At 41.7% G+C, this 24,261-nt stretch overlaps 1 protein-coding gene across 1 annotated transcript in view; it reads left to right on the forward strand.

Annotated features, from left to right (window-relative positions):
* Positions 1–1,052: 1,052 nt before the first annotated feature.
* The window catches only part of ATP8A2 (ATPase phospholipid transporting 8A2), a 1,045,467-nt gene continuing 1,022,258 nt past the window's right edge, over positions 1,053–24,261 (forward strand). Inside the window, exon 1 of the mRNA XM_073613412.1 lies at positions 1,053–1,231. Within this exon, the coding sequence (XP_073469513.1) occupies positions 1,189–1,231 (43 nt within the window). The 5' untranslated portion in view covers positions 1,053–1,188. The remainder of the gene's footprint in view (positions 1,232–24,261) is intronic.

Here is a 24,261-nt window from a genome sequence, read left to right on the forward strand (position 1 = left end):
TAGGGCAGCCCATTGAAATTCCATTTCAAGTGTAGCAAAGTAGCTCACGCACCTTTTTGAACTTTGAGCGTTACATGTTTTTTTTACCGCAAGTTTGGCAAAAAAAAAAAACTGATATCTGTTTTACTGCATTTGGGGGTTCCATAAACAACGAATGGCACTGCATCTGCATGTGTGGCATGTTTTTTTTTTTTTGCGCGCGTTTCATGAGCATGTGCAAGCCATGCAATTTTATGCGTGCTTATGAAACGCTGTGGTATGAATCCAGGCTCAGGTCATACCTAGCGTTCAGCTTTAGCTCTCACTCACCCTAGTGTGTTTTCTCCTGCGTTTGCTGTCATACATGACAATGGAAATCACAATATTCTCTATGGTGCCTGTTCACATGAATGCAGCACAGTGTGGTGCGTTTTTTGAAAAGGTGCAAGTGCTTTTTTTGGTGCAGTGCAGCAGGATTTTTTGCCCAATACATTTCAGTGGGACTGCATGGAAAACACATGTAAAATGCACATACATGCATTTTCAGTGCATTTTTTATAGAATTTTGTGTATAAAATATAGTCCCTCCCCCTACAAAAAACAAACAAACGCATGAAGCATGAAAACGCATTAAAAAATGTGCTACAAAAACGCACAATTATGAAGCAGGACTAGTGTGAATTTAGGCTTAATCATTTTTTTTTTTAACTGTATAACATTTTATCTAATCTCTACCTACGCAGCAAATGCAATAATTAAAAAAAAATGTCAAATAACATGTATCAATTTGTACATTGAGATTTTCTGATCTAGCTACAGAGATCTCCCTGGATAAAATCCATCCTTATGCATCCTCCCTGGATAATATCCATCCTTATGCACCCTCCCTGGATAAAATCTATCCTTATGCATCCTCCCTGAATAAAATCCATCCTTATGCATCCAACAATACTGAGCAGTCGTAAGGCCTGTTCTGCTGTGCTTTGCATTTAGCAGGCTAATACCTGTGTGCAGTGAGTGTAAGCCTATAAGCCCAGGCTGGTTGCACTCCCCCTCTGGAGCATGGGTGACTTCCTGTGTGTGTGTGTGTGCCCCCTCCCTGCTGTCAGTGAGTGTGTGGCTGGGAGGAATGCATTAGCAGCTCTCTGCAGATAGGTGTACTGTATCCACATCCACATTTCCTGGTGTGCTGCAGCCTCTTTAAAAACAATGTCCTTGCAGAGGAAATCAAAGAAGATCCACTCCTCAGGGGGTAAGTGTCTCTTTAAGATTGGGGGGGTTAGTGATCGGAGGAGGAGAGAGAAGGTGGAATAATGGCATCATGACGCCTTCTGTATTGTTTTTTTCTGCATCTCCATCCACCTGCCTCTGTCTGTATAATGATGTTTATAATATAAAGCTCCCTGTCCTTGTAGAAGGCAGTAAAGGCTGTGCATTGGGTGTCATGTTATCAGATCACTGTCATACCCTGGTAGGGGTGGTGCACACAGCTGTCACTCTAGCCTGGAGAGTCACTAGCTGTCAATGTTCCCTGACTCATCTGTTCTGTAATTGTATAGGAGGAACACATGACAGTGCAGCCATAGTCAGGTACAGAGCTGTCAGCTCAGAGCATTGTTGTGCTGCACCATTCAGCACATGTGTTCAAGTCAGCAGCTTTCTGTGCTGGGGGGGGGATGGCAGATCATTGGCTCCTTCTATGTATTTATATAATAGTATTAAACATACTGAGCGCTCACTTCATTAGATACCATTACATGGTGCTTACCTCTGTGCGGCATGCTAACACCCCTGAAGCTATTTTTATGTGTCATTTATTAATGATTCATCTATGTTTGCTACTACCTGCAAATAATGCTACAGTGAGAAGGCACTCATTTTAGGTTCCGTTCACACTAGTGAGACGTGACTTGAGTCGCACAGAATCGCATGACAATGAAAATCACATTGGTACCCATTCTAATCAATGCAGCTTAGCATGTTGCGATTTTGGAAAAGGTTCCTGTACTACTTTGGTGTGATTTTGACTGCATAAAATATACAAATCTTATCCAAGTTGCACTACATAATCGCACTGAGTGTAGGATCAAAATTGAATCGCAGCAATATAAACCTAGCCTAAAAGGCTTTTCTGCTTTACCTACAGATCCTTTCAATATTCTCTGTCTTTTGATAGTTAAAACAGAAGTGTAATCTGTTTATTCTATGATTTGTAATTGTTTATAACACACAGTGCCTTATCCAAGTAAGTGCCGGTTCACACCAGCGCGCTCTGCGAGATCGCATGTGATTCGCACTGCGGTGCAAATCACATGCGATGTCCGTGCGATGCGATTTCAGCCATACAGATTCGCTTTCGGACCAAACTCGCACAGGACCCTTTTTTTGGTCCGCACCAGAATCGGATGCAATGCGCTTTTGCAGAGTTCCTGCATCGCACAAGTGTGAACCAAGCCTAAATGTCATTCAGTAAGATCTACTTACCAAGAAAAAAATATCTATACACACATATATATATATATATGCACACAGTAGATAGATAGCTAGATGATCCTATATAAGTATGGAACCTTCAAGAAGAACTATAGGCAAACCTTTTTTGCCATCTGTGTTCCATTGGGGAGATTTCTCTTCACTTCCTGTCCATAGCCAAAACAAGAAGTGATAGGAAATAGCCAAATCCCTTGGGGTCCCCCAGGTCACCAGAACTTGTGTTCCTATTGGAAGATTTCCCCTCTAATACCTTTCAGGGAACAACTCATATTTGGGATTTTCTTTTAGACCAGGTTCACATATGTGCGAATTAGATGTGGTTTTCACTGCATCCAATTCACCTGACATGTAAGTATGACCGGCTCTCAATGGAGCTGGTTCACTGTCCAGGGCGGCCACGGTGCAGTTTCCAAAAGGGTCCTGTGCATCTTTAGGTCCGGTTCAGGTGCAAATTCAGGCAAAAATTCAGACCTGAAGCACTGGACCGCGGGCTGAAAACTGCGGGTGCACATATGTGAACCCGGCCTCACTATCAATTTCAATGATAATGGTAAACAGGACAAATAGGGAGGATGAATCTCCCTAACAGGGATGCAGACAACAATAAAAATCTGACAGGGGTTCTAATCTATTTCCATTCTATCCAAAGTTAAAAAAGTGTTGCTTTTAGTTATACTGTAAGTAAGAATCAGAATAAAGTGCAAAGTATCAATAAAAGTGTTAAGTGTATTGAACGTATACACTGATCAGCGTTAAAGTTATGGTCACCCACCATAACCCATCGAGGTATGGACTCCACTAGACCTCTGAAGGTATGCTGTGGTATCTGCCATCAAGCCATCAGTAGCAGATCCTATAAGTTGCAAGGTGGAGCCTTCATAGATTGAACTTGTTTTTCCAGCACATCCCCACAGATTCTCAACTGGATTGAGATCTGGAGGATCTGGAGGCCAAGTCAACACCTTGAATTAGTTGTTGTCTTCCCAAAACCATTCTTGAAATCATTAGACCAGGCCACCTTCTTCCATTGCTCCATGGTCCAGTTCTGATGCTCACATGCTCATAGTCAGCACTGATGGCTGTGGTGGACATGGGTCAGCATGGGCACCCTGACCGGTCTGTGGCTACGCAACAAACTGCAGTGTACTGCGTGTTCTGACACCTTTCTATCAGAACCAGCATTACATTTTTCAGCAATTTGAGCTACAGTAGCTCTTCTATTGGATGGGACTACATGGGCCAGCCTTCACTCCTCATCTGCATCAATGTGCTTTGGCCACCCATGACCCCGTCACCGGTTTTCCTTCCTAGGATTACTTTTGGTAGGTCCTAACAGTGCAGACAAGGAAAATCCTACAAGAGCTGCAGTTTTGCAGTTGAGCTAATTGGCTGCAACCACCAACTGAGGAAATTTTTCCATCATGTCCCTCAACAGAGGTCAATCAATTGATCAACTTTTGACAAGTGGGGAAAGCCACACAATGATCAAAATTTGCCCAGCCCCTGTGGATCTGGCTGTATTTCAACAAGTGAATGGTTAGCTTTGCCTTTAACCACTTCAGCCCCGGAAGATTTTACCCTCTTTCTGACCGGAGCACTTTTTGCGATTTGGCACTGCATCGCTTTAACTGACAATTGTGCGGTCGTTGCACCCAAACAAAATTGCCGTCCTTTTTTTCCCACAAATATAGCTTTGTTTGGTGGTATTTGATCACCTCTCCTTTTATTTTTTGTGCTCTAAACAAAAAAAAGCGACAATTTTGAAAAAAACACCATATTTTGTACTTTTTGCTATAATAAATATCCCCCAAAAATATTTAAAAAGACAATTTTTTTCCTCAGTTTGGACCAATATGTATTCTACATATTTTTGGTAAAAAAAAAAATCGCAATAAGCCTATATTGATTGGTTGCGCAAAAGTTATAGCATCTGCAAAATAGGAGATAGCTTTATGGCCTTTTTAAATTATTTTTTGCTTGTAATGGCAGTGATCAGCGATTTTTACCGGGACTGCGACATTGCAGCGGACAGATTGGATTTTTTTTTACTAGTAATAGCGGCGATCTGCGATTTTTATCAGGACTGCGACTTTATGGAAGACACATCGGACAATTTTGACACATTTTTGGGACCATTGGCATTTATACAGCAATCAGTGCTAAAAAATGCATTGATTACTGTAAAATGTCACTGGCAGGGAAGGGGTTAACACTAGGTGGCGATCAAGGGGTTAATTGTGTTCCCTAGTGTGTGTTCTAACTGAAGGGGGGAGAGGGCTGTGTAGGGGAGATGACAGACTGCTGTTTATACTCTGTATGAACAGACGATCTGTCACTTCTCCCCTCAGAGAACCGGAAACGGTGTGTTTACGCACAGATCTTGGTTCTCCAAGTGTCAGCAGCGATCGCGGGAGCCCGGCGGTGATCATGACCACCGGGCACTCGCATTGGCCCCGGGGGCGAGCATGCCTGTGCCCCTAGTGGCCACAGGGCGAAGCGACGTAACATAAAGTTAAAGTTAAACTGGAGGATGACCAGTATCAGCTAGAGCTTTCCTCCCCAGTTGGAGACCTTTAGCTATTTAGTTAGACTTCATTTGGAATACCTGTCTAGTTCTGGAGACCTCACTTACAAAAAGATATTGATAAGATAGAAAAAGTCCAGAGATGGGTAACAAAAATGGTGAAAGGTCTGAAAGATTAAGTCCAAGGAAAACGTTTTTCTTTGTAATGGGGCTGTACCCACACTGCAAGGGTTAAGTGCTTGTTTTGTCAAGGGGAGAGGAGAAAGCCTTATACTCATCTGATCCTCCACTCTACCATCAAATGGTACTCCCCAACAATCCAGGGGTGAACTGCTCCTGGCATCGTCCTGAACAGAGGTCTATGGAGCCTCCTCTAGGCTTGATAATGTCAGGAACAGTCCACCGCTCAAGACCAAGGGAGAGGGGGGTTTGGTGCAGGAGTTGTGAGGGGACTTTATGTTACAGGTAAGCCTATATTAAGGCTTATCTGTAGCTAACAAGGATATCTCCTAAACCAGCACGGTTTAGGAGATATCCCTGTATTTGCATGTGCCGACGTCATGCGACGGCACATGCGCACTTAAGACAACTGAAGCAATGGCGCTATATGCCGTTGCTTCAGTTGTACTGTGCCGTTCCAGCGCGCATGCGTGGAGTGACCTCATCGCGGCCCCGGCTAATCACAGCACCGGAGCCACGACACTCTGGGACAACATGTCGGTGGTCGGAGGGGGAGACGTGGACCGATGCGGGGGCTTCGATCTGAGGTAAGTAATACATAATTAGCTAGAATGCTATGCATACTAGCTAATTATGCCTTTGTCTTGCAGCGTTTTTTGTTTTTTTTTTGTTTTTTTGCTGAGGGTTTACTTCCTCTTTAACCCTTTTTTGCCCATGGTTAAAGTGATTGTAAAGTCTCGTTTTTTTTTCCTATAAAAATAGCAAACATGTTATACTTACCTGCTCTGTTGCAGTTGATTTGCACAGAGCATCCCGGAGCCTCCTCTTCTCGGGTCCTACTTCTGTGATCCCTGCCCCTCCCCCCTGCTGAGCTGCTTGCCTTGGGGGCACCCGAGCAGAATCACAGTTCCCTGCGTCCATTCAGACACTGAGCCCTGGCCCTGCCCCCTCTCTCTCCTGATTGGCTAGCTGACTTTGATTGACAGCAGTAGCAGCCAATGGCACCACTGCTGTGTCTCAGCCAAACAGGAGGGAAAATCAAGGACGGCTGAGACACTCATGGACATCGGTGGACATAGAGGGACCTCAGAAAATTATTAGGGGGGCTGCTGCACACAGAAGGCTTTTTATCTTAATTAATAGAATGCATTAGGATAAAAAAACTTCTGCCTTTACAACTCTTTTAATCTTTAAAGGGGTTGTAAAGGCTCGTGTTTTTTCACCTTTTTTTTTCATGCATCCTATCCTATGCATTAAGGTGAAAAAACACCTTGCAGTCACCAGCCCCCTAGCCCCCCGTTTTACTTACCTGAGCCCCGAATTTCCGTTGGCGTGTCCCCGCTGTCCCTCTCTCCACGGGTTCCCGGCTCTTGATTGGATAGATTGATAGCAGCGCATGCCATTGGCTCCCGCTGCTGTCAGTGAAATCCAATGACGCGGGCGCTGGGAGGCGGGGCCGAGTCCTGCATTCGGCCTCTATGGACGCCGAATGCTGGACTCGGGAGCGCGCCCACAAGGTAACCCCCCTTGGGAGAGTTCTTCTCCAAGGGGGTTATCTAATGTGGGGAGGAGCAACAAGAGCCGCCGAAGGACCCCAGAAATGGATGTTTGGGGCCACTCTGTGCAAAATGAGGTAAGTGTTATTTTTACAAAATAAAAAAAACTATACTTTAGTATCACTTTAAGGTTTGGTTCACACCTATACGAATTGGATGTGAGTTTCTCCGCATCCAATTCACATAGCAGGAGAATATGGCCGGCTCTCTATGGAGCTGGTTCACACGTCTCCAGGGTGGCTGCGGAGCGCACTGCACAGAAAAGCTGTGCATCTTTGCCTCCGTTTCAGGGCCAAATTCAGGCAAAGATTCGTCCCTGTAATGGAGAACAGGGACCGACAGCGTTGCTGTGCGATCCGTGGCCGGTTTAGGCGTGAACCAAGCCTTAACCTCCCTGACGGTATGATTATGTCAGATTTTTGATGCTCAAAATGGTACAATTGTTTTGCATGGAAATTTGTCGTTTTATATTATAGGCCTGTAATTCTTAGGAATAACACACTTAAATCTGTCCAAACAAGAGTCTAGTAGACATCCCGTATTTGATAAAGTTCGAAACACGAAATCATAAATTATAATATAATAAATAACTATAAATAATTGTAACAAATAATAATATAATAATAATAAAAATTATTCAATAATGTAATCAAATCAAAAACACTGAAATTTGTTCAGTTGCAGAATTGTCGCTGTCATTACTTTCAGTGTTTGATGACAAATTTCCCCACAAATCACTATCTCTCAATTCTGCAAGTGATTGAAATTTTTTATCGCTGTTTTCTAGCTGGTCTAAAAGCGCTTTTGATGTAAAGGGACGGTTTTGGTTGCTATGGACAATCTCCAATTTCCAGGCAGAAAGAATAGTATATATAATATAAAACTGCATGCAGGGCACTGGACAAACCACTAGGGACAAAAGGGATGTGAAATAATTTGATACAGTACTGTAATCTGTAAGATTACAGTGTACTGTATGTATTGTGTTTTTAACTTTTTGAATTTGGCGCCGTGCTCCGTCTCCGTGCGTCGCAACGCTCATAGGGAACGGAGCTCCGCACAGTGATGAATCGAGCGGAGACACGGTTCGCACACAGATCGGGGAGACATCGCAGGATCCTAGGGACAAGGTAAGTAACTTTTCCTGGATCCTGCGATGTGATCCCGAGTGTGGCTCGGGGTTACTGCTTTTGGTAATGAAAATTCACCCCGAGCCAGACTCGGGAATACCGCCAGGGAGGATAAACATATCAGGAGAGATGTCAATACTGTATTATGTTCAGTCTGAGGGAAAGAAGGGAAAAGGGAGACATGCTTGAAATCTTTAAATAAATCAAGGGGGTGAATATGGATCAGGTGGGCAGTATTTTCAATATGAAGCCAAGATCAAAAACACGGGACATGACCTCAAACTAACTGCAGGAAAATTCACCGTTAATCTAAGAAAGTATCATTTTACCGAAGGAGTAAATACTGGGAATTAGAGCTGCACGATTCTGGCCAAAATGAGATTCACGATCTTTTTGCTTAGAATAAAAAGATCACGATTCCTGCAACATAATATCTTTCACATTATACATAAAAAAAGAGCTAACTTTACTGGTTAGTTTTTTTTTTTTTTAATTCATTAAAGTAATTTTTTCCAAAAAAATTGCATTTGAAAGACGGCTGCCCAAATACAGTGTGACATAAAATATTGCAACAACCACCATTTTATTCTCTAGGGTGTCTACTAAAAAAATATATATAATATTTGGGGGATCTAAGTAATTTTTTAGCAAAAAAAAAAAATGATTTTAACTTGAAACCAACAAATGTCAGAAGGTTTAGTGTTTAAGGGCCGGTTCACACTGCTGCGAATTCTATTGGGAATTTGAACCGTTGTGATCACTCAAATTCGCAAGTCATTTAAATAACATAGTTTTTCCTTAGTGCCCTTCACATCAATGCGTTGGGAATCTAAGCTGCGTACAAAAAGGGTCCTGTGCGAGTTTGATCCGTGTGCAATGCGAATTCAAAGCAATATTTGCCGTAGATTTGCCAGAACACAAAGAATTCGCAAAGAAAATTTGCAACGCAATCGGATCAAATTCGTGCAAAATTCGCACCGCAGCAGTGTGAACCGGCCCTAAGTGGTTAAACTTTTTTTACTTACACACAAAGGTGTCCGTTTATGAAGCAGTGATCAGCAGTGATCCCGAGGATCACCGCTGATCACAGTCCATAAACGGTTTATGAAACAGAGATAATCGGGAGGAGAAGTCTTTGAACATGTTCTCCCGCCGATTATCTCCACACACGGAGAATCCTCATTGACTGACACAGTAACGGCCAGTTTATGAAGCTGCGATCTCAGTGCTTCACTGGCGATCTGAGTCAGAATTCACCTCCCTGATTCACCAGCTCAGAGGTGGGGATTCGGGGAGCGAAGAGGGAATCTGGAGGGATCTGAGGAGGAAAGAGGAAGATTTCTAACTTCCTTATACCCCATTCAGACCCCCCAATACTGTAACTATGTCCCCCTGCCATATTTATGTGTAAAAAAATAAGGAGTCCCCCTACATTATATATATATGTACACACACACACTATATATACATGTATATTTTATTTATTTCAGGTAGTTATATAGTGCCATCAATTTACGCAGCGCTTTACATATACATTGTACATTCACATCAGTCCCTACCCTCAAGGAGCTTACAATATAAGGTCCCTAACTCACATTCATACATACGAGGCATACTACGGACAATTTAGACAGGATCCAATTAACCTCCCAGCATGTCTTTGGAGTGTGGGAGGAAACCGGTGTACCTTGAGGAAACCCACGCAGCCACAGGGAGAACATGCAAACTCCAGGCAGGTAGCGTTGTGGTTGGGATTCAAACCAGCGATCCTCCTTACTGCTAGGTGAAGGTGCTACCCACTACACCACTGTGCTGCCCCATATATGCACACACATTATATATATATATACATACACACATTATATATATATATATATATATATATATATATATATATATATATACGTATATATATATATATATATATATATATATATATATATATATATATATATACGTATATATATATATATATATATATATATAATGTGTGTATGTATATATATATATATATATAATGTGTGTGCATATATGGGGCAGCACAGTGGTGTAGTGGGTAGCACCTTCACCTAGCAGTAAGGAGGATCGCTGGTTTGAATCCCAACCACAACGCTACCTGCCTGGAGTTTGCATGTTCTCCCTGTGCCTGCGTGGGTTTCCTCCGGGTACTCCGGTTTCCTCCCACACTCCAAAGACATGCTGGGAGGTTAATTGGATCCTGTCTAAATTGTCCGTAGTATGCCTCGTATGTATGAATGTGAGTTAGGGACCTTATATTGTAAGCTCCTTGAGGGTAGGGACTGATGTGAATGTACAATGTATATGTAAAGCGCTGCGTAAATTGATGGCACTATATAACTACCTGAAATAAATAAAATATACATGTATATATAGTGTGTGTGTGTGTACATATATATATAATGTAGGGGGACTCCTTATTTTTTTAACATTAACCACACCGTCTGTCCATGTATTGAGCAGTGATAATTTATCACTGCTTAATAAACTGACATCTCTGTGTTTCTGTGAATTTCTGGTACTGTAATCTCGTAAAGTCTCACAAGATTCCAGTATCAGGGGGCGTTCTCCGCTGTTTGAAGCGTTTGTAGATCTCTTCACTCCTCCAAAGGTGAAGCGATCCACAAACCTTCATAAACTGGCACACAGAGGAGAAAGATCTCCTCTGTGAATGCCAGAGAATGAAGTAGTGAATAGATTTCACTGTTCATAAACAGACACCAAAGTCCATTTCATTGACAAATTGTTACAATGTTTATACTTAGTTCAACTGATAAAGAATTTTTTGCTTCTTAGCAGACTGCCCAGTTTTTCTCTTCCTTTCTTTTGACGGCTGTGGCTTCAGAAAAGCAGAGAGAATTCTTTGCATAGAAGGTATCGGGAAACACTTTATTCAAGATCGCGATAACGATTCTTGTCGATTAATCGTGCAGCTCTACTGGGAATAGATTTCCAGTGGTGGTAGTGAGTCAGTCAACAGTAATCCTGCTTACACATGACCGGACTTTCCGTCAGAATAAACTCTGATGGTCTTTCCGACGGAGTTCCAACAGAGTTCCGATGGAGTTCCGCTGAAAGGGACTTGCTTACACACGATCACACCAAAGTCCGTTCGTTTAGAACGCGATGACCTACAACAGGACTAGAAAAGGAAGTTCAATAGCCAGTAGCCAATAGCTACCCTTGCGCCGTTTTTGGTCCGTCGGAATAGCATACAGACGAACGGTTTTCCTGATAGGAATTGATTCCGTCGGAAAGATTTAAAACATGTTCTATTTTTAGGTCCGTCAGAATTTTTGGAAAAAAAAGTCAGCTGAATCCCACACATGATTGGAATATCTGATGAAATGATTCCGTCTGACCTTTTCTGCCGGAAAGTCCGGTCATGTGTATGCGGCATAAGTGGATTCGAAGATACTTGGGACAAACATGGATCTATGCTCAGAAAAAATGTAAAAAAAAAAAAATGGAGCAGACACCATGGACCACTTGATCTTCTTCTGTCATCACTCTTCTATTTTTCTTTGATTATGTGCACACAATTGAACTGCCATTTTGTTTGGTTTATGCAGTGAATAAACCCACCAGCAGCATCCTTATTACATTGGAGCCATAGCAGTTGGTCCTTAAATTGTACCCAACAATTTAATCTCATAATGAGCAGCAGAGCTAGGAACTCTTCATAGTTGGCTTAGAGACTCTTGCTAATCAATTTTTTTACTGAATGCAGTACTTGCGAGATGCAGTATGTGCCATGTACTATCCGCAATATGCATATTAGGGTGTCAGGAAAATTACAACGACACCATTAATAGTAATGCAAAAAATATTTCAAATGTGTCCAATCACTTTAGAGTAGTTCATGGTGGAAACCTGGATTCTTTTTCCTTTTGTGGTTTAGAAAAGGTAAAAAGATTTATAAGAAGGGGTGACACACACCGCATCCTGCTTCAGCGGGAGGTGTGGAGGATTCATTAATTAAATACTCGGCTTCCTAGTGGAATGAATAACAGAATGGATGTTAACTTGTTCCTAAAGTAACAGAGTTTGGTATTGGAATGGTTAATAATCAATTAATTCCACCATTTATGTCTCCTTTTTCCATCCCCCTTTTCTTCTGGTTCTACTAACCTCACGTTTTTAATTGATTCTTAAATGATTTTAATTAGGATGCACCACCTCTACTTGTTGGGGGAATGTAAAGTTCTCTATAAAAGGTTGGTCTTAATGTAACTTTGTATGCTATGAGGAAGGCTTAGGCCAAAACACGTCAGTATTTCAGATGTAGCACTGCTGTTAGTGCTCCAATAAAGATATACAAGAAGAAGCATTCGTGTTTCCGGCATTTTTTGCTAATTTTTTTACTAGGTCTCTGGGCTGCTGGGTGTTCCCCCATTCCGAGACAATTTTTGAAGAGCTGACGCTGCAAAGGAGGAGAGAGCCAATAGGAAATGTGGACTCTTCTCTCTCTAGCTCCTCCCTCTGGCCACTGGAGACCACTGGCAGTGCTAGGCATAGGGATAAGGGGAGTGTGTGGAGGCATACTGGACTCTAGTGGATATTCTTGCTTCTTGTCACTATTGTCCATTTATTCACACAATTGCATATTTGTTGGCAAAGTTTTGACCCAGTTTCCTTTTGATGCCTGCATATTGCCAAGATTGCCCATTGGTTGCCAACATAGTCATGAATTCCTGTTTGTTGGCCATTTATGTTACATGTTTTTTGCCCTTTGTTGCCCAGATATTGTCACTGTTGCCCATAAATATCCACAATTGTCTGCTTGCTGGTCATGTATTGTTAAAACTGTTTATTTGTGAGGGAGAGTGCCCATGGCTGATTATTGTCTGTCAAAACGTTATTTTCTTTTCATTTTGTGTGGAGTGCAGAAGATAACTAATTGCTGTCAAGTTTTTATCGTTGTCTTTCTACCCCAAATTTTTCTGCATTGGACAATGTAATGGCTCATTCACACCAGCAGCTATGCGTTATGCAGTGCGCCACAATGCACCTGTATGGTGTGGGCAACTGTTTTCTATGTGCCCTTTCACACCTGTGCGATTTGTCATGCAACTTTGGACATCAGAGTAGCATGACAAGCCATTTCCCATATTTTACAATGATAACCATTCATATAGGTGGGACTTAAAGTTGCAGCAACTTCAAAGCAGTTCATGTACTACTTTGGTCCAACTTTCATGCAACTTGAGGGCCATAGACTTCAATGTTAACCCTCAAAAGTTCCCTGAAAGTTGTACCTGAACATTATACAGTGCAACAGTTGTGCAACAGTTGTCTATTATCACTGGTCAAAGCCAAAGGGTCTGGTATGGACTGGGGGGGGGGGGGCTATGCTGTTTTTTTAAATTTTTTTATCAATTGTCTGCTTTTTTTTTTTTACGTTCAGCTGGCAGTGGGGAACCAGCTGACAGCTGATGTGTCACCCGTTGTTAAGGACATGGCGGCCGGCTTCTCGGCCCGCTGCTTAGCAACCAAATATTCGTCAAAAAGCAGTGTGGGGGTCCCCCCGACCCCCAGGCTGTTTTTTGGCAAATACCACATTAATTATCGCATTACATTTTTACTCTTTGGTCCGTTTGTGAATTGGACTTAAGAGCTTTTTATGCAATATTTACGACACATTTTTTTTTGGTAAATACCGCATAATCGTTACTTTATTTTTTTGTGAATTGGACTTTATTTACCGCATGCGATAATCTATGCAAATGGAGAACATGATACCCTTATCTCATGTGGTAAAGCTTTGTGAATTGACTCCATAGACTCATTCTTTTCCCCACCCCCTGCAGTAGGGCAACTGAGTGACCCTTGTATATTTCAGGGATGGAAGAAAGGACTCCCAATGTTTTAAACAATAAAGGACCATATGGGCCCAAAGTGAATTCTAATGACCAGCACCTAGGGGCAAAGGTCTCAATACGTTGAGGTTGTTTTAAAGTGAGTCGAACAGTACCAAGTCGAAGTTGATTTGGACAGTCATTATCGCGTAATTACGATAAGTTCTTCAGCCATTCCTGTATTGTTGGCTCCATGATGCAAACAGAAAAAACAGTGCTACTACCCATACAACACATTGATGGCAGAGCTCCCGGGTGCTCGATCCACAGTTGCTGGCTGAGTAGAATGATGTAGGAAGGATGATTCACACATCGGCTGTTGCTCTTAAAGTGGAGTTCCACCCAAAAATGGAACTTCCACTTTTTGGAATCTTCCCCCCTCCGGTGTCACATTTGGCACCTTTCAGGGGGGAGGAGGGAGCAGATACCTGTCTAATACAGGTATTTGCTCCCACTTCCTGGCATAGATCACCGCGGTGTTCGCAGTGACCTATGCCACTTCTGGCGCCCACTCTGTCCTCCCCCGCTGTCTTCTGGGAGACAGAAGACAGCAGGGACCAGTGAGGACGCGCAGCGCGACTCCCGCATGCGCATTAGGGAACTAGGAAGTGAAGCCGCACGGCTTCACTTCCTGATCCCCTTACCAAGGATGACAGCGACAGCAGCCGAGAGCCAACAGACAGATCAGCTTCGGCTGCCGACATCGTGGGCTCCCTGGACAGGTAAGTGTCCATATATTAAAAGTCAGCAGCTGCAGTATTTGTAGCTGCTGGCTTTTAATATATTTTTTTTCGGCGGACCTCCGCTTTAAAGAATCTTCATTTTATTGAAAAGCCACAGTGTACAAACACAGATAAAATCAGTTTGTTGGCTCCGTAGCTGTACGCCAGTGGCAGGGGATGCAGTGCCTTGCTGCTGTGGTCATGAACAATGTCGGATTTATTGTAGATGTTCCTAGGAATAGATGAGTGGTGTAGGAGAAACTGTGGCGGCGAGAATTCAAGAATCACTATCATAACCATGGTAATAATTTACTGTACTTTTTTTCCAGAAGGGCAATACTTTGGAGCATGACCACCAGATGTGAATCAAAGCCCCCTCCTCCTGCTTGCACCTCCAACAGAGGCTAGAGACAGTAGGGTAGCACTTGTGGAGAGAGATGGAGTCCTGTACCAGTGTGCTTAGATCTTGTAACCGCATTCCTGTGGGGCCACTTTTGGAGAGCCTTTGTGTATGAGTGCACACTGATTCCCACCACTCAGACGAGAGGGAGATTCCTAGGTCTCATTCCCATGCTGTACTAGAACTGTTTTGAAGATCACCAAATAGTGATAGAGCATTCTTGTGGGACTTTGAGTGCCCAGTTCTCCCACAAGGCACTCAAAGTTGAGGTAAGCAGAAACTGGGGCTATAAGAGATCACTGGAATAACTGGAGTGAAGGGCATGGGGTTTTCTCAAAGACACAATCACTTTTCCTGCCTGAGCAAGGTGATAATGTCTCATTACTCCAAAGTTTCTGCCTTGAATTTTCTAGCTTGTTTCGGAAAATGACAGCTAGAATATAGATGCAATGTCAAAACTAGGATTTTTATATTCATATAATTTGCATGCATAAGACCTTATTATATATGAAATTATTTTTGAAATAGGTTTGGTAACAATGTACTGTGGATTCAGAAATGTGTCTTCAAATACAGTTTTAATTATAACCCACTGTTTGTACCGGTAGGAATGTAATCATTTTATTTTTCATTATCTCTGGTACCTACAAGGCCAGCTGCTTTATGTGCAGGCCAACAGCAGGAACGGCACAGCAACTGTTACAAAATTATATTAACGCAATGTCATACATTGCCAAGTGAGAAATTTTTTCAAAGGATGATTGGCGTGTGTTTGGTAAAACAAAAATGTCCTCTGTTGGGTATGGTATTTAAATAAGAACTCTAGGCACTCATATGTGGATACACTATATGTATATATATGTATATATATATATATATATATATATATATATATATATATATATACACAGTATCTCACAAAAGTGAGTACACCCTTCACATTTTTGTAAATATTTTATTACACCTTTTCATGTGACAACACTGAAGAAATTACACTTTGCTACAATGTAAAGTAGTGAGTGTACAACTTGTATAACAGTGTAAATTTGCTGTCCCCTCAAAATAACTCAACACACAGTCATTAATGTCTAAACTGCTGGCAACAAAAGTGAGTACACCCCTAGGTGAAAATGTCCAAATTGGGCCCAAAGTGTCAATATTTTGTGTGGCCACCATTATTTTCCAGCACTGCCTCAACCCTCTTTGGCATGGAGTTCACCAGAGCTTCACAGGTTGCCACTGGAGTCCTCTTCCACTCCTCCATGACAACATCAAGGAGCTGGTGGATGTTAGAGACCTTGCGCTCCTCCACCTTCCGTTTGAGGATGCCCCACAGATGCTCATTAGGGTTTAGGTCTAGAGGCATGCTTGGCCAGTACATCACCTTTACCCTCAACTTCTTTAGCAAAGCAGTGGTCGTCCTGGAGGTGTGCTTGGGGTCATTATCATGTTGGAATACTGTCCTGCGGCCTAGTCTCTGAAGGGAGGGGATCATGCTCTGCTTCAGTATGTCACAGTACATGTTGGCATTCATGGTTTCCTCAATGAACTGTAGCTCCCCAGGGTTGGCAGCACTCATGCAGCCCCAGAAAATGACACACCCACCACCATGCTTGACTGTAGGCAAGACACACTTGTCTTTGTACTCCTCACCTGGTAGCCGCCACACACGCTTGACACCATCTGAACCAAATATGTTTATATTGGTCTCAGACCACAGGACATGGTTCCAGTAATCCATGTCCTTAGTCTGCTTGTCTTCAACAAACTATTTGCGGGCTTTCTTGTGCATCACTTTTATAAGAGGCTTCCTTCTGGGACGACAGCCATGCAGACCAATTTGATGCAGTGTGCAGCTTATAGTCTGAGCACTGACAGGCTGACCCCCCAACCCTTCAACCTCTGCAGCAATGCTGGCAGGACTCATATGTCTATTTCCTAAAGACAACCTCTGGATATGGCGCTGAGCACTCAACTTCTTTGGTTGACCATGGCGAGGCCTGTTCTGAGTGGAACCTGTCCTGTTAAGCTGCTGTATAGTCTTGACCACCGTGCTACAACTCAGTTCTTGGCAATCTTCTTATAGCCTAGGCCATCTTTATGTAAAGCAACAATTCTTTTTTTAGTCTCTCAGAGAGTTCTTTGCCATGAGGTGCCATGTTGAACTTCCAGTGACCAGTATGAGAAAGTTAGAGCGATAACACCAAATTTAACACACCTGCTCCCCATTTAACCCTGAGACCTTGTAACATTAACGAGTCACATGACACCAGGGAGGGAAAATGGATATTTGGGCCCAATTTAAACATTTTTCACTTAGGGGTGTACTCACTTTTGTTGCCAGTGGTTTAGACATTAATTGCTGTGTGTTGAGTTATTTTGAGGGGACAGCAAATTTACACTGTTATACAAGCTGTACACTCACTACTTTACATTGTAGCAAAGTGTTATTTCCTTAGTGTTGTCACATGAAAGCATATAATAAAATATTTACAAAAATGTGAGGGGTGTACTCACTTTTGTGAGATACTGTATATAATATACATACAGCGGGTAAAATAAGTATTGAACACATCACCATTTCTAAAGGTGCTATTGACATGAAATTGTCACCACATGTTGGTAACAGCCCATGCAATCTATACATACAAAGAAACCAAAACAAAAATGTTCAAAAATTAAGTTATGTGTAATAAAATGGAATGACACAGGGAAAAAGTACTGAACACAGGAAAAAAGGAGGTGCAAAAAAGGCATGGAAAGCTAAGACACCAGCTGAAATCTATCAGTAATTAGAAAGCAATAATGCCCCTTGTCAGTGCAAATGAATATCAGCTGGTTCAGTCTCAAATGATGGCCTATAAAAAGGTGTCTCATTACCAGGGTGTCACACAGAAACATCTCATGATGGGTAAAAGAAAAGAGCTCTCTCAAGACCTTCGCAACATTATTGTTGCAAAGCATACCGATGGCATTGGTTACAGAAGGATTTCTAAACTTCTGAATGTTCCAGTAAGCACTGATGGGGCCATAATCCAGAAGTGGAAAGAACATAATTTCATTATAAAATGGCCATGACCAGGTGCTCCTCGCAAGATTGCTGACAGAAGAGTGAAAAGAATTATCAGAAGAGTTGTCCGAGAGCCAAAGACCACTTGTGGAGAGCTTCAGAAAGACCTGGATATAGCAGACACAATTGTTTCAAAGAAAACAATTAGTAATGCACTCAATTGCCATGGCCTGTATGCACGCTCATCACGCAAGACTTAATTGCTGAAGAAAAAACATGAACAACATTTGGACAAGCCTGTGAAATGCTGGGAGAATAAAGTCTGGTCAGATGAGACCAAAATTGCACCTCACCCCAAAAAAAAACAAACCAACAGTGTTGGAGGTGGGAACATCATGGTGTGGGGCTGTCTTTCAGCATACAGTACTAGCAAACATTATGTCATTAAAGGAAGGATGAATAGAAAAATGTAGACATTCTTGATAAAAATCTGCTGCCCTCTACCAGGATGATGAACATTTCAGCAATGATACCAAACACAAAGCCAAGGAAACTCTCAATTTGTTCCAAAAAGAGCTGCACAATTCTGGATAAAATGAGAATCACAAATTTTTTTGCTTAGAATAAAGATCACGATTCTCTTACGATTCTGAAGAACTTTTTTGTTTTAAAGATTTACAACCCCTGAACATTAGGTTATCAAAGAAGATGGCAAAAAAATAAGACATAATACTCGTTGCTTCAATCAAATTTAAAGAAATGTAATAAAAAACAATGGAATGTGTAAATAAATTTTAAAAAATACCATTAACCACTTGCTGACCAGCCGCCACAGTTTTACTGCGGCAGAATGGCACGGTTAGGCGAAACGACTTTATGTTACGTCGCTTTGCCCTGTGGCCACTAGGGGCACGCGCGCTGCTCGCCCCCGGAGCCTGATGCGAGTGTCCGGTGGGCATGATGACCGCCGGCTCCCGCGATCGCTCGTGACACACCGAGAACCGGGTTCTGTGTGTGCAAACACACAGATCCCGGTTCTCTGAGGGGAGAAGAGAATGATCGTGTGTTCATAAAAAGTATGAACAGCAATCTGTCATCTCCCCTAGACAGTCCCATCCCCCCTTCAGTTAGAACACAGAGACGGAACACAGTTAACCCCTTGATTGCCCCCTGCCTGTGACATTTTTACAGTAATCAGTGCATTTTGTATGAATGCCAATGATCCCAAAAATATGTCAAAAGTGTCTGATGTGTCCGCCATAACGTCGCAGTCCCGATAAAAATCACAGATCGCCACCATTACTAGTAAAGAATAAAAAAATTAAAATGCTATAAATCTATCCCCTATTTTGTAGACTCTATAACTTTTGCGCAAACCAATCAATATATGCCTATTGCGATTTTTATTACCAAAAATATGTAGAAGAATACATATCGGCCTAAATTGAGAAAAAAATAGCTTTTAAAAAAAGAAAAAATAGGGATATTTATTATAGCAAAAAGTACAAAATATTGTGCTTTTTTCAAAATTGACGCTCTTTTTTTTGTTTATAGCGCAAAAAATAAAAACCGCAGAGATGATCAAATACCACCAAAAGAAAGCTCTATTTGTGTGAAAAAAAGGATATCAATTTTGTTTGGGTGCAGCGCCGCACGACCACGCACTTGTCAGTTAAAGCGACGCAGTGCCGAATCGCAAAAAAATGGCAGCCAAATCTTCTGGGGCTGAAGCGGTTAAGTTATATTAGGGTAATTTTTTTTAGTAGTTGCCAATACCAATTACACATACCTACCACAACTTTTTCATTTACACTTCAGCTGTCAGCAATGATACAAAGCAGCAATGAAAATTTATTTTACAAATGGAATAAATTTATTTTTTTAATTTTGCGCTTTTTTTATGTGAAACATGTAAACATATGTTAAAGGTGTAAAAATATTAATGAGCAAAGCAAACAAATAAAAAAAATGTAATTATTATTGGTTTATAGAATAGAAGTAAATGAAAAAACAAATCAGCGTAAATTAAGGGTTAATAAGGGGTTAAACAGAGGAACAATTTAATAAAAACCAAGGTTGCTTTAAATTGACTTCATTTACAGACCATTCATCCCTTTGATCTGTAAATGAACAGAAAGATACAATGTTTCTTTTTATCTCTCTTTCAGTGCTGAGCAATGTTGTTATTAAACATATCCCCGGCTGCTTTTTTTTTTTTTTTTTACTGCTGTGAGCAGGGAACTGCTCTGCACTTGTCACATGAATGGTGGAAATGCTGGATTAAGATTTGAGTTACAGAGGAGGTACAGTGCTAAAATCATTGCTCTCGCTCTAACGATCCTGGCGATACCTCACATGTGTGGTTTGAATACCATTTACATATGCGGGCGCGACGTACGTATGCGTTCGTTTCTGTGCATGAGCTCGGCAGGAGGGGGTGCTTTAAAAAATAAATTTCTTATTTATTTTACTTTTTATTTTTTATTTTTACACTGTCCCTTTAAAAAAAAATGGATCGCTTTTATTCCTATTACAAGGAATGTAAACATCCCTTGTAATAGAAAAAAGGCATGACAAGACCTCTTTAATGTAAGATCTGGGGTCAAAAAGACCTCAGATCTCACATTTACACTTAAATGCAATTAAAATTTTTTTTTTTTTCAATAACATTTTTCCCCTTTAAGACCATTGGGTGGAAGTGACGTTTGACGTCGCTTCCGTCGTCTAATGGTATGGAGTCGAGTGGGGGCCATCATTCCCTCACTCGACTTCCAGCCTCAGAGGGGAAAGGACCGGATCGTCTACGCTGCTACCGACAACTCCGGTAAGTGGAAAAGATGGCCGGGGACTGGGCACCTCTACCTCCACAGATAAAAGTGATCTCGCAAATCCAAATCCGCCGCAGAGACCACTTTTATCTGAAAGCGGACCGCCCGCAGTTTTTTTTTTCGAAAGGTGTTTATTTAGTTTTTTCAATACATCAAACATGACAAAATAACATTCCACATGGATACAGTAGGACTTTACCATAAGGAAATCCATTATTTGCATATCACTTAGATCCTTTTGATATAGGGATATTCTTGAAGAGGAGGAACAATACCATTATTCCCCAAGAGCCAAACTAGTGGCAGTTAGGGATGGAGGATTCAGCATAAGCCATATCTAGAAGATATATGTCCAACGATTTAAATATAACCAAAACAAAATCACGCATACAACACATACACACACCATTCATACCAAACTATGTCCCACCAATATCGCATTGTTATTAATCCCATCTCAACTCCAGGTATATACCATACCACATAGCTTACATCTTACACCACAGTTCTTTTTTCCCCAACATTCTATACAACCTGTCTCCATCTCATTCGGTCACAAATTATTTACATCTATCTTATCAATTTAGCTGGGAAGATAGAACTGTGCCCCAATATGAATTGTCCACGGTTGCCATACTTTAACAAATTTTTTGGAACATGCTCTACTCTTGTAGATAATTTTGACTTTGGGAAACTCCCCATTAAAATTACGAAACAAAAAGTTGTAATGTTGGGGGGTTACTATTTTTCCAGTGTAACAGTATGACTTTATGTGCATAGTATAGGACAGTTCGGATTAGAATCCGGGCAGGCACTTTGTGGATAAAGTCATTCAAAATGCCCAACAACCCCACATTTGGTGTTTGGGGGACTGGAAGAGCCAGTTGATTGTCGAAAAAATTGAACAAGTCCATCCAATATGATGCCAGACCTGGACAGCTCCAAAACATGTGGAATAAATCAGCGTTTTTCAAAAACATCTGGGACATGCTGCATTAGTACCCAACCCCATACGGTTCAACTTAGCTGGAGTGTAATGTAGATTGAGGATGAACTTGAATTGTATATATTGATCTGCTGTACTTATTATATCCTGAAAACAGACCGCAGTGACTTCTTCCCATCCCTCTTCTGTAAGTTCAGGCATTAATAATCTGCTTTTTTTTAAAGGAGTTTTGAAATGGGTCTGCCCCTGCCCTGGGAAAACGACCATAAAAGGTAGTTACCAATTTAGTAATATCAGGATAGGATAATAGATCTTCCATTGAAAATTCCTTGAGCTCCATAGACAAGGACCCAAACTGAGCCCGAATAGAAGAATTTATGATCAATACCATAGCTTCCCCTTAAGTTTTCAAAGGACTCAAAGGTATTCCCTTTAATGACATGAAAAAGATGCGTTATCCGCAAGTGGGTCCACCATTGTGAGTCTGGATGTCCATAGAGTTCAGGGAGGCTATGGTTGTTCCAGAGAGGAGTTTGTGGTGTCCTCCCCAGAACCGTGGTCGTAAGCAGTTTTTCCCCCTCTTTCCATGCCAACAGACCCACATTTTTAGGGGAACATCGGGAACATCTAGATTTCAGTGCCCTATGCAATTCATCCTGGAAAGAAACAGACAGACTATAAAATGTCGATAGAAGAGCTGTGGAAGGGGTCTGAGGATCTGAGTGTAGCCAATCGTAAACATAGGTAAGTTGGGAGGCAATAAAGTAGTTATAAAGATTTGGGAAGGCAAGACCTCCGTTTAATTTGGATGCTTGTAGGGACCATTTTGCAATCTGTGGTTGGGTATTACTCCATATGAATGAAGATAGTGTGGATTCAATTTTCAAAAATTTATTTTTTGGAGATAAATTGGAGCAGCTCTAAAACAATATAAAAATTTTGGCAGATAAATCATCTTAAAAATATTTATTCAACCTATCAGGTTCCGGGGGAGCGTTGACCATGTTTGAAGTTTATCCACCATCTGTTTAATAATGGGGGTAACATTTAGGTCCTCATATTTCGGAAGTTCATTATGGATCTAAATACCCAAGTACTTAAAGGATTGAGTCGTTTGAAGGTTCAAATTTCTCAAGTAATTATGTGCTAGAGGGGGACCAATAGGAAAAGCAATGGATTTGTCCCATCCGACCCTCAGTGCAGACACCTCCCCAAACTCCTCCACCACCTGCATCAAACTAGTAAAGGAGCTTTCACTGCCATCAAGATAAACAAACGCATCATCTGCGTATAGCGACATCTTCTCTTCCAAAGCACCACAGCTGATGCCCCCTATCCCAGACTCCTGCCGCACTGCCAGAGCCAGAGGCTCAATGGCGAGAGCGAACAGAAGTGGGGAGAGGGGGCACCCCTGCCTAATACCCCTTTTTAATGAGAATGGTGAGGAGACATCCCTATTAGTATGGACTCTAGCTTTAGGGCTCGCATACAAAAGTCGAACCCATCTCATATAATGTGGGCCGAAACCCATTCTTGACATGGTTTCCCATAGGAATGTCCAACGGACAGTGTCGAAAGCCTTCAACACACCTAATGACAATACCAGTCCACTTTGTTTTTCTTTAGATGCTCTATGAATATGCAGATATAGTCTTCGGATATTATCAAAAGTGTTCCGTCCAGGCATGAATCCTGACTGATCAGGTGATATTAGAAATAGTATTACCCTCTGCAGGTGACTCACCAGTATTTTTGCCATAATTTTTGCATCATTATTTAAAAGTGAAATTTGGTCGATATGACCCACATAGTAACTTGTTCTTTCCAGGTTTAGGTAAAACTACAATTAAGGCTTCGTTCATTGATTCAGGGAGAATTCCCTGCTCCAATGACGCGCGATATATGGCTAGTAGTCTAGGGGCGATCGTTTCAGTGTATGTTTGATACCATGCAGAGGGAATACCATCTAGGCCTGGGGTCTTGGAAGGCGATAGAGAGCTAATAGCCTTCTCCACTTCCTCTATTGTTATGTCTTGATCTAAAAGGTTCTTGTGAGAGTCACTAAGTATGGGGAAGCTTAACGAGGACAAAAAACCTGCGAAGGTGGTCTCCAAAGGGGGTATTAGGTCCTCATAAAGTTTCTCATAGTATGTTGCAAACTCTTGATTAATAGTTAAGGGATCTGAGGTGATAGATCCGTCAGTTAACTGTATGGCAGGTAACGAGCTATCGAGCTATCTATGTATTCAGTATGGGCAAGAAAAGCAAGCAGTCTCCCGTTCTTTCCCCCGTGTTCATGTATTCTAGCAGACAGATGTAATTGTTGCTTTTTTGTCATATCAACCAGGTGTAGTTGCAATGCCTTAGTTAGTTCCCCCCGGGTTATGTTGGATGGATTTGCCATATGTTTGGATCTCGCCTCCTCTAGGGACCGCTCAAGTACAGCCTGCAAGGCCCCCCCAGTTAATCTATAGTGTTTAATGCGGGATATGTAGGAGCCTCGCAGCACTGCCTTAAAGGCATCCCTAAACCAGTCCCGTTGCAGCAGTATTCGAGTTGGAAGCCCAATAATTGACCTTATCCGTCGGGATAGATTCTTGTATTTCAGGTGTGGAGA

Source organism: Aquarana catesbeiana, linkage group LG02 (genome assembly GCF_042186555.1).
Source record: "Aquarana catesbeiana isolate 2022-GZ linkage group LG02, ASM4218655v1, whole genome shotgun sequence".
NCBI lineage: Eukaryota > Metazoa > Chordata > Amphibia > Anura > Ranidae > Aquarana > Aquarana catesbeiana.